Source organism: Hermetia illucens, chromosome 1, assembly GCF_905115235.1.
Source record: "Hermetia illucens chromosome 1, iHerIll2.2.curated.20191125, whole genome shotgun sequence".
Lineage (NCBI taxonomy): Eukaryota > Metazoa > Arthropoda > Insecta > Diptera > Stratiomyidae > Hermetia > Hermetia illucens.
The window spans coordinates 123,381,952-123,393,687 of NC_051849.1; the positions used below are offsets into that span (position 1 = coordinate 123,381,952).

Genomic DNA, 11,736 nt, shown 5'->3' on the forward strand with positions numbered 1-11,736 from the left:
ACACAGGACCTGAAGATGAAGCATCAACAAATGATCTTCACAACCACCTGAAGAACATTATCATGGATACGGCCACAAGCATACTTGGCCCCAGCCGCAAAAGGAGTCGGAACGGCTGGTTTCACGATGAATGTAAGCTAGCAACGGAACGGAAGAATTCCGCATACCGAGTAATGTTGCATTCTCAAAGAACGCGGGCACGCGCAGAGACTTATCACAAACTCCGTCGAGCGGAGAAGCGACTTCACAGACGGAAAAAGCAAGCCAGCGAAAACCAACAAGTCTGTGAACTAGAAAAGTACAGGGAGCAACCGCACCAGGCGCGGAAGTTTTACCAACAAGTCAGCAGGATGAAGCCTTATACACCTCGATGCTCATCCTGCCGAGACAAAGAGGGAAATCTGATTTCCGACAGAATGGGCATATTAGAGCGATGGGTTGAGTACTTTGATGAGCTACTGAACAAACAGAACATCGGTGAGTTGGAGGTCCCGCCAACTGAAGACGATGGACAAATACTGCCACCACCAAGTTTAGGAGAAACAGTCCGTGCAATTCATCGGCTAAAAAATCACAAGTCGCCAGGAGCCGATGGAATTACACCCGAATTGGTTAAATATAGAGGCGACCAGTTACACCAAGTTGCTCATCAACCTGTGCTCAAAGTATGGCAAATAGGCATTATCTGTCTCATACATAAAAAGGGAGATATCACACAGTGCAGCAATTATAGAGGTATCACGTTGCTGAGTACCATCTATAAGATATTCTCCACTATCTTACTAGGCCGGATAGCCCCATACGCCCAGAACATCATTGGCCCATACCAAAGAGGCTTCACTCCAGGCAAATCAGCAACAGATCAGATTTTCTCTCTGCGGCAAGCGATGGAAAAACTGTTGGAATATGGACAACAGTTGCACCATCTGTTCATCGACTTTAAAGCTGCCTATGATAGCATAGCCAGAGTAAAACTGTACACGGCCATGAGAGAATTCAGTATCCCGACGAAATTAATAAGACTGACTAGGCTGACCCTGACCAATGTGCGAGGCCAGATAAAAGCAGCAGGATCACTCTCAAGACCATTCGACATCAACAACGGTCTACGACAAGGGGATGCGCTATCATGCGTCATCTTCAACCTGGCCCTCGAGAAAGTGATCCGTGATGCTGAGGTGAATGCAAGAGGTACGATCCTCTTCAAGTCCACCCAACTACTGGCCTATGCTGACGATATCGACATCATGGGAAGAACGAGATGTACAAACTGCCTTCATCCAGATCGAGCAGGCGGCAATCGGCGCGAGATCTCGGGCTGCACATCAATGAAGGCAAGACAAAATATATGGTGGCAACGTCAGCACCGAAGACGAATCAACCAACAACATCAAACCGCACTGGTCAAACACAAACACGAAGAAGAATAAGGATAGGAGAATACAACTTTGAGACCGTTGACAATTTCTTCTATCTAGGGTCGAAAATCACAACCGATAACAACTACGATGATGAAATCCGCGCACGGTTGTTGTCAGCCAACAGAGCATATTTCAGCTTACAAAGACTGTTCCGCTCTTGCCGCTGATCTTGCCAGTCCTCATATATTCCTCGGAAACTTGGGTTCTTAGCAAGAAAAATTGCGAACTCTTGGCCGCGTTCGAGAGAAGAATCCTCCGAAGAATTTTTGGCCCCCTACATGAGGATGGACGATTCCGTAGCCTACACAATGACGAAATCTATGAGCGATACCATGACCGTCCGGTTGTGGATAAAATCCGGCTCAATAGATTACGGTGGGCGGGTCACTTAATCCGTATGGATGAGGATGATCCCACCCGGAAAGTCTATAAGGGCAATATCTATGGTAGAAAAAGAAGATGAGGCAGACCCTGCCTAAGATGGAGCGATGGCGTGGGTCAGGACGCCAGACAGCTTTTAGGGATATCGAATTGGTGGACCTCGGCGCAAAACCGGGATGTCTGAAATTCCTTATTAAGGCAGGCCTAGACCGGATACCGGTTGTTGGGCCGTTGATGATGATGATGATGACTAACGTCTTTGGGGCTATTGGAGGGCTCAAGCTTTTAGCTTTACGAGAGAAGGTTCATTGTCGACCTTTCACATTAGTTTTGCATTGTGAAGGATATCTTCTATTCTAGCTTTATAGTATTGACTTTTTGCAACTCTTAGTATGACATTTGGCTTATTATGATAATATTTATATGTATTTCGCAAATTGTTGTTAGCTGGGTCCTTGTTCGATAAACAGCCTAGCGTATTTCCACGCTGTATTCGAGTAACTATCCTCTGAGTAAGTGTCCGGATAGCCGAGTAGTTAGAACACAACGCTGCCGTGCGAAAGGTTGCGGTTCAAATCTCACTGCGGGCAGTGGAGTTTGTATCGTGATTTGACGTCGGATACCAGTCGACTCGGCTGTGAATGAGTACCTGAGGCAAATCATGGTAATAATCTCGGGCGAGCGCAATGCTGACCACATTGTCTCCTACAGTGTTACTTTAGTGTACCGCTACAGTCTTGAATGAAATGCTCTAACACACTTCAAGGCCCTGATTCAATATGGATTGTTGCGCCAACGATAATTATTATCCTCTGGGTATTCCAAGGCTTGATAGGTGCAAACTTTGCCTTAATCATAGATTGTGTGTATCTGGTATTAGAAATGTGGTTATCAAGCAACTTGTAAAGTAGTTCACAATTTTCCTCACTTTCGGTGCAATCGTCCGCGAATTTATTTAAACAAGTTTTACTTATCACCCTAGGTGCTCTCCCATTTGCAAGTTCTACAACTCCCATTGGCTCTATTTTTGCAATTGTGGAATATTGATCGATGATATAGGTTTTAAATACTGCAGGTGAAAAATTTAATCGATGATTATATTTCACAACATCACATCACAAAATATGATTCATACAAGTAATTCCACTGTTGCCAACTCTTGTTCCCCCAATTATGTTCAGAGAAACCATAGTTGGCAAGCGCGTCAAGATACTCATTCGTAATTTCTGTTGGTAAGATTCGCATAATATCTAATCACCGTTAAGGGGGGAAACCACATTAAAGCACCTATTTTTACATATATTTTTGGATTTTTCATAGTGGGAAGAAATAATTAGAATTCAATTAAATTTGGGACATTATGTTAGTCATACTCTGAACAACTTTTCTGATTTTTTTTGAAAAATTTGAGTGAATAATAAAAAAATTACCCCACATTATATCACTGAAGGTCATAACTTAAGTTATCCAACTCCGAGACGTGTAGCGACTCCAATTTTTATCTGAAACCACAAAGCTTCTAATTTTACATTGTTAACTTATTTTCTAAGAATATGAACCTCAATGCGGGAGAAAATCATCAATATCAAAAATTTCGCAGCTGTTGAAAAAAATTTCAATTTTCACCATTTTTTTAAAAGAAGTCGGGAAATTGGAAGCTAGACGCTTCAGGTATGAAAGGTTTTGTGTATTTATTTCATCAAGAGATTTGAGTGCGCATTTGTCCATTAGTAAGTAGCACGTAATATATGCATATATTATGTGAGGATATCCACTTGCAAGTGATATTGACATTGAAAGTCTTGAATTTGCATAGAAGCGATAGCTTCTGCTTGTTTAGCTTGCTAGTAATAGTGTGATTTTCACCAAATTCGATAGGATTATGCTCTACGCTGTAGCCCACTTTGCTGCAAAATTTCGTGATTCTAGGAGGAACTTAAGGGGGGTTTTTTCCTGTCAATTACTAAAAATTATAGTAATGTACTATTATTAACTTTATTTGAACAGGTATCGGTATGAAGGGCATTTCGGAGCCTAGGTACTATACAGTGGCAGCCTCTTGACTTTTTTCAGATTTTTCGGTTAAGTAGTTTCTGAGAATGGGTCCGTTAAAGAAATGATCAATTTCAACCCCCGCACTCCCCACCTTTCCAACAGATATGAAAACTAATACCGGCTTCGAAACGTACTAGCCAAGACCTTTAATTTGATACCCCGGATGACTATATTTGATGAAACAAAAATTACCCCCTCCTTTTGCATGTATGTGGACCCCCCCCCCCTTATATTCGACGTAAAAGGATGTAACTCACTATATGCGTGGGCGTTCACAGTTCCCACCTTTCTACCAAATTTGGTGTCAATCGCTACAACCGTCTCCAAGAAAAATACGTGTGGCGGACGGACAGACAGACAGTGTAACCACAAAAAACAAGTCGGGAAACCAGAAGCTGGACGCTTCAGATACGAAAGGTTTTGTGTATTTCTTAGTACGTAGCACGTAATATATGCATATATTATGTGAGAGTATCTACTTTCGTATGATATTGACATTCATAGTCTTGAATTTGCAAAGAAGCAACAACTTTGACGTATTATAACTTTGTTAGGAATAGTCCGATTTCCACCAAACCTGGTAAGATCATGCTCTATATTATAGCCTACATCGCTACATTCGTGGTGCTAAGATGAGCTTAAGGGGGGGTTTACGGCCAATTACTAAAAATTATAGTAATATACTATTATTAACTTTATTTGAATATATAGTGGCAGCCTCCTGATTTTTTCAGATTTTTCGGTTTTGGTTTTACACAAAACCTTAAAAATAGCGCAGAAAGGAGCACCCTTAAAAAACGATGTCCCAAATATTGGCTCATATTCTTGGCAGTTTTTAAAGAAACATACCCCCAAATTTCGTAATGATCAGTTTATTACTTTTGGAGCTAGAAACCCCGCAAATGTGAAAAACGCCATTTTGAGAAAATCGGGTTTGAAAAAAAATTGTTTAAAAGGTCTCTTTAGGATATGCAGATATTTCTCACTCAAGTATACCCTACCGGCATTGTACTACAAGATTACGTAAGGATATAAAGTGACTACATCCTGGACGCTCGAGCCTCAGCCTGTAACCAATAAGTGTTTGGTTCCACGCTCATAAAATCTAAAGGTACACAAATTTCGCGTAGAATTTTTCGCGGGATATTCTGGGATAGCTAAGTTAACGATCTATGAAGAAAAAGTCAATTCCCAAAACCTCCTAATGTGGTTTCCCCCTTAATGTTTCCAACTATTACATGATTTGTTACATTTCTGCTAAACGAAAATATCCAAAAAAATATTTCAATTTTCAGATTTGTTACATTTGCAGAGAAAATATTCTTAACATAAATAATGAAACCATGGCATTTATTTACATTTGTTCCTACATTGTACATTCTATAATTTTCGATATTATAGCAGTGCAGGTTATCCAGGTTTCCGTTAGAAATGTTACGATAAAAGAGAAATTTAGGTTCCAGATTTCGGTTAGAAATATTATGACAAAAGGAAAATTTAGGTTACTCATGTTCAGTAAAAACATTCGACATGCCGATTCACATCATAAAATATCCGTTTTTAATTGTAAAAAGTGTATTACAAAAACTTATATTTAATATATGAAAAGTAAATTAATTTCCTAAGATTTCTTTAACTGTATTTGTATCCCTAATTAAGAGGGCCTTTTCATTTTCCGATTTCCGTTTATTTTTAACCCATATAAATTTGAAATTCTTCATCTTCAGAACAATCGTGGCTTCTTCCTTATGACAAATGAACTGAAAAGAATATTATTCTCTCTCTATTTACGCTTTCCCCTTAAATCCCCAGACGTTGACGTAAAGCTAAACTCGAAAAGTGGCATTCACTAGATTTTTCCCGAGTTGTCTGTTCATCAGTTGTAGTAAGATTGTACATGATGTTCTGATACCTACTCGCTGACGATAAGCGTACCGAATATCGGATTCACACATCTTGACTTCAACCGCTAATGCAACACTTTGGACTATCTGTTCAATGTTTTCGTTAGAGGATTCTCGAACGAAATTAATCACTATATTGTCTTTTCGCATTTCACCATGTAGTGAGCTTAGTTGACTGGAAAGTTGTTGCACTTCACAACACAGAGCAACATTTTCAGCCTTGATGTTATTCATTTCCTTCGCTATATTATCTATTCTGAGCGAGAAATCATCGAACTTATCAGAAATGAATTAAATTGTCGCAGCTTTGATTTTTTGCCGATTTTTCGGTTGGGTAGATTCTAAGAATGAGTCCATGAAAGAAATGACCGCTTTCCAGCCCTCGCCCTCCCTCTTTCGTTTTAAATTTCAGAACCGAGGCATTGAAAAGTACTAATCAAGACCTTACTATGACTATATTTGGTGGAAAAATAAAAAAAATATACCTCTTATGCATTTGTGTTCGAGTTAGAACAAAAGGTGATAAATTAGGAAAATTGCAAGGAAGATGAGAAAATTTAGAAAACTTCCGCACTTAACAGTTCGTTGTTTAGCATATGCACTCTCAACTCAAACCAGCCAAGGCTACAAACCTGGTGGTTTCGACCAATATGTGGTGCCGCTAATGCTCTCCCCGCCCGCTTAGCGCTGTCTGTTGGCTGACAACAACCGTGCGCGGATTTAATCATCGTAGCTGTTATCGATTGTGATTTTCGACCCTAGATAGGGGAAATTATCAACGGTCTCAAAGTTGTATTCTCCTATCTTTATTCTTCCCGTTTGACCCGTGCGGTTGATGTTGTTGGTTGATTGGTTTTCGGTGCTGACGGTACTTTGTCTTGCCTTCATTGATGATGTCGATATTGTCAGCATAGGCCAGTAGTTTGGTGGACTTAAAGAGGATCATACTTCTTGCATTTACCTCAGCATCACGGATCACTTTCTCCAGGACCAAGTTAAAGAGGACGCATTATAGGGCATCTCTTGTCGTAGACCGTTGTTGATGTCGAATGGTCTTGAGAATGGCCTCGCACATTGGTCAGGGTTAGCTTAGTCAGTCTTCTCAATTTCGTCGGGATACCAAATTCTGGCTATGCTATCATAGACGGTTTTAAAGTCGAATAGATGGTGCAACTGGTGTCCATATTCCAACAGTTTTTCCATCGCTTGCCCAGAGAAAAAATCTGATCTGTTGCTGATTTGCCTGGAGTCAAGCCTCTTTGGTGTGGGCCAATGATGTTCTGGGCATATGGGGCTATCCCCCCCGTACCATAGATGGTACTATGCAACGTGATACCTCTAGAAATGCTGCACTGTGTGATATCTCCCTTTTTACGTATGAGACAGATAATGCCTCGTTGAGAATTCGTTTATTCATTTCATACTGCACAGTCCATTCGATCAGAATGTATATCTAGTTTTCACTTAAACTTTGAACCCTGAAAGTGATACTACAGGAAGTATTAGTTTTGACATTGGTTGAAAAATCAAAATTGCCAAGAAAAAAGTCAAAAAGCCAAATTGCTTATTTTCAGTTGAATTTTGGTTCTTCAAAAAGCCATCCATTATATATATATATATGAGCAATTCAAACTGAAGAGCAAAGCTAAAGGCCAGATGAAATTGAATGGAATGGGAATTGGACATCATTTGGTTACAGTTCAATTGTCTGGAAGTAGACGAAACCAATAAAATTCTCGGGTTGCAATATTATGAATCGGGCGATTACTTTTACGATTAACGCGAACTTCCCATTTCGAGCCGGAATACGGGAAGCTGGTGCTTCAGGAATAAAGGTTTTGTGTTCATCATAGAAAAACTTGTTATGCACAACAGACGTAGATATTATACCCACTGTGAACAAACATTCTCTATTGCCGAAAATAAATTAAGTGTGACAGGCAGATATCGACTCGATTCTAATAAGATTTTGTTTCACACAAAAAAACTTGATGGAACGTCTTCTCGGAGAATTGAAAAAAAAAAAAAAACGAGTCCAGCGCCTCGCCCAATCTATTCCACGGAGGGTAAGGGCCGTTGATAAAGCTAAAACTCTTCACAGCACGTACTAACTATTTATTATTTGAGTTTTTGAGCGGCTTTTTGAGCTGGCTGGATTTTAATTTTGCCTACGAAAATAGTTTCTTTGTAGTTCGCCCTCCATGCTTCTGAGTCTTGGCCAATCATAAAAAAGACAATCAACGGTGTCCCGGCTTAATGGACCCGAAGATGTTACGTTGGACCACCGGAATAACACGCCTTGATCACGTTCGAAATAAGGATACCCGCGATCGATTCAAGGTTGCAATGATCGCCTGATCGGAATGGTCACGTAATTCGCGCTAGCGAGAATTCACTTGCCAAAATTAGTCTGAACATGGAAGTCGATGGGAAACTACGGAAATGCCAGCCGAAACAAAGATGGCGTGATACACTGCATAGTGATTTCAAAGCCCCGCGACTGCATCATGCAGAAGAGGCCTTTGGCAAAACAATATGGCGCAACCAATCAAGACGAGCCGACCCCGCTTCTGAACTGGACAAAGCCGGAAGAAGATTTGTTAATTTTCTCCGCACTGCATCCATGTCGCGTAAAAAAATGTACACCTCCTTTAACCCCTTTTCTGAACATTTATGTAGTCACATTCCTTGCAAAGATACCCGGATTTTAGCTTTACTAATGGATTAGAGTGCCATGAATTCCCATGAAATGGAAAACTTTCACCCTTGGTAACATTGTTAATAATAGTTGAATTACCTTCGATCTTCCCAGAAGCCAACCCTTATACTATGCTGGCAGGTCGATTATCCGTGCAAAACCTCACGATATTGGATGTAATGAGTTGACTATAGAATCAAAACCTGTGGTCAAACGGTTCCAGGCTAGTTCTCTGATGACAAGGACGTGTTTAGTTGGTAGTCCGACAGCGTACTGTTGTGGGAGTCCAACACTATGTGCATAAACGCAATAACCTACCCTACTCAAAAAACAAAAAAAAATACCGAGGTAAGTGACGCCAATAATTATCACTTCCCGCTAAAGTATCTATGCACCTATGTATGGAAATACATTGAAAAAGTAAATGTCGATGTCAACAAATTCACATCCGGAAAAAATCGATTTTTCCCACTTTCCTGTTTGCGAGCTTCCGGGCCCGAGTCATTCCGCATTGCCCCATACAGTTGCGTGCAATGAACTCTACTTGGCAGTTCGCTGTCCTTGATCGCACGCATGCGTTCATTGACCATAAAGCGGGAAACACAATTACGATCCTTGCGGAATGCGGACGAGAGAAACTGCGGACCGCACGCAGCTTCAATGTACAATGAAAACTTCAGATCGGCAAGGTTCGTTCTGATCGCTGATTACGCCATTTGCAATTTTACGGCGCTTTTCATTTTTTAGCTGCCACTTTTAATAATAATAATAATAATCGTTGGCGTAACAATCCATATCGGATAAGGACCTTGAAGTGTGTTAGAGCGCTTCATTCAATACCGTAACGGTACACTACAGGATTGCAGTATCCTGTAGAAGGTAATGAGGTCAGCATTGCGCTCACCCCAAATTATTACCCTAATTTCACTTAGGTACTCATTCACAGCTGGCTCGACCGGTATCCGACGTCAAATCACGATACAAATTCCACTGCCACCAGTGTGATTTGAACCATGAGCTTCTGTACGAAGCAAGTGCGAATTATTAATGTCACTGGCATTAGTCGGAAGTATGTGGAGAGGATGATGTAGAAACTTGAAGATTGTGTGCAATGCCCTCATTTTGTGCGCACATAATCAATTTACGTGCATATTTTATGTTATGAAAATCATAGAATTAAATACCACTAATACCGCGTATACCTTCAGCTTAAATTCAATTTCTATGAATGGAAGCGACGGGACTAGTGCAAGTGATATAAATAATTAGCACATACAATGCCTTCCGCACTCCTCAAAACGAATTCATTTATATCAATTACATTCAACAATAACGTCGAAAACGAAAAGCGCCGCCATACTGCAAATGGCGGAACAAACTATTATCTGTGACACATCACAAAGGATCAATTTTCCGAACTTATATATTGCCTTATAGAAGTCCGTGTAATGAACTTTGACAGCTCTCACTATAAGCGCACGCAGTCACTCCGCAGTTGTGTTTGGGCCTGAATATGACTACGTAGTCCGCACGAAACAAGCTCCGATCAGCACGCAACTTCAATGTCAATGAAAACTCCAGGTTGGCGAAGTTCCCTCTACGTCGGAAAGATTCTTTCTGATGACAGATTACGTCATTTGCAATTTGGTGGTGCCTTTCTTTTACGACAGTTGCTTTTGAATGTAGTTAATTTGGACGAATTGGTTTGGAGAACTGCGGAAAGCACCATTTAGATAGTAGTTCCAAAAACGAATTAATTCAAATTAAGTACATTCAAAAGCAACTGTCGAAAACAAACAGCGTCGCGAAATTGAAATGACGTGAAGTGACAAACTATTTTCTGTTCAATTTTCCCTCAACTTTTTTTGGAAGGCGCACTGCGCATTGGACTTCATACAAGTCCGTATAATGAACTTCATTTGACAGTTCTAGCATTCACACGCACGGATTCATTCCGGTGTCGTCCAACTGTGACGTGAGCTCTTCCATTCTACGCTTAGGCCCTGATTGTCGCCGGGCTCCCACGCACCAATTATACTATTGGCTTAAACTCAAGCAGTTAATAAAGTATTTCCTAACTAAGGGCAGTGCGGGTACTTTATGACGGTTGAATTCTCACAGCAATTCACATCAAGCTGCTTCGTTTCTTAAGAGACAAACTCGTCAAAAGTCGAGCTGCTTTATTTCCACCCTCGTCAGCTAGATCGATCACTTTATAGTAGCACTGGACAAGTTTGTTGCGAATTAATACTGACCTCCATTTCGTCCGGCAAATTAGCTTCCTGACCCGGAAATTGGCTACTACTCTAGCATCAAAGACACCATCGAACTTCAACTGTTTATCTGAACTTAATACACATTCTGACACCCCGATAGTTTTAAAGCAGCTGATTTACTAGTACGTTTGTGCTGTTGAAATCTGCGCTAGTTATCATCGCATTAACTGCCTAATCTAGTACAGTTGAGAAATGGAAAATAAAATGTATTTCACACTGGGAAACGTTTTTTGTCTCTATTAATCTTTCATTAAAAGAATCGTTTATAATAGAAACGATTATATTCTAACAACATACAAACATTTTTAATGCTCGTTTCACACGCATACGATTCCGTTCTGTTCGTTCCAGTTTAGGTCGCTGCCAACAAGGATGAAACTGTGCTTCGATTCCAATCCGAGGTTTATACTTTCACAACGCGAATAGGTCTTATCAGGTTTTAATATGGTTCGAATTAGTGTACAGGGAACGAAAAGTACTTAAGGCTTTTACCAACGCACGATTTTGGGCTCACAGCGAGTGGATTTTAATGATAAGTGTTAAAAATTATAAGTTATATATAAAAGGTATATGATGAATTTGTCATCATAGCAACAGTTAAAGAATTGAACCAAGCTTCGGTACAGTTGCAATGTCAAGTCAATTTTTTCGTTACTGACTGCAGGAATCTGGGACTTCCTCTTAACCTAGTCAAATCGAAATCCATCACCGTGAAAAGAAGCAGAATAGTACCCCTTGTAATCAAAATAAATGACCACATCGTAACGCACGCTAGATCCATAAGTTTTTATTGCAGGGAAATAACCAAAACGAGCTCGGTTAGAGACCACTTGAATAGCTTGAATGGTCCAAAAACCCAGTAGGATAATTAATTTCGCTAATGGTCTTTCTTGGAAGTTTCCACCAAAAAAAGTATTAATCTTTGCACAACTTATCCCATAAATCTCAGAAAAGCTTCAGGTCATCTTGTCCTATGACACAGGTGGCCCCAGTGGCAGAGT

At 40.4% G+C, this 11,736-nt stretch overlaps 1 protein-coding gene across 1 annotated transcript in view; it reads right to left on the bottom strand.

The window, feature by feature from the left end:
- The window catches only part of LOC119649905 (peptide-N(4)-(N-acetyl-beta-glucosaminyl)asparagine amidase), a 151,777-nt gene extending 140,801 nt beyond the window's left edge, over positions 1-10,976 (bottom strand). The window contains 1 exon segment of the mRNA XM_038052302.1: positions 10,715-10,976. Coding sequence (XP_037908230.1) covers positions 10,715-10,720 — 6 coding nt within the window. The 5' untranslated portion in view covers positions 10,721-10,976.
- Positions 10,977-11,736: the final 760 nt, after the last annotated feature.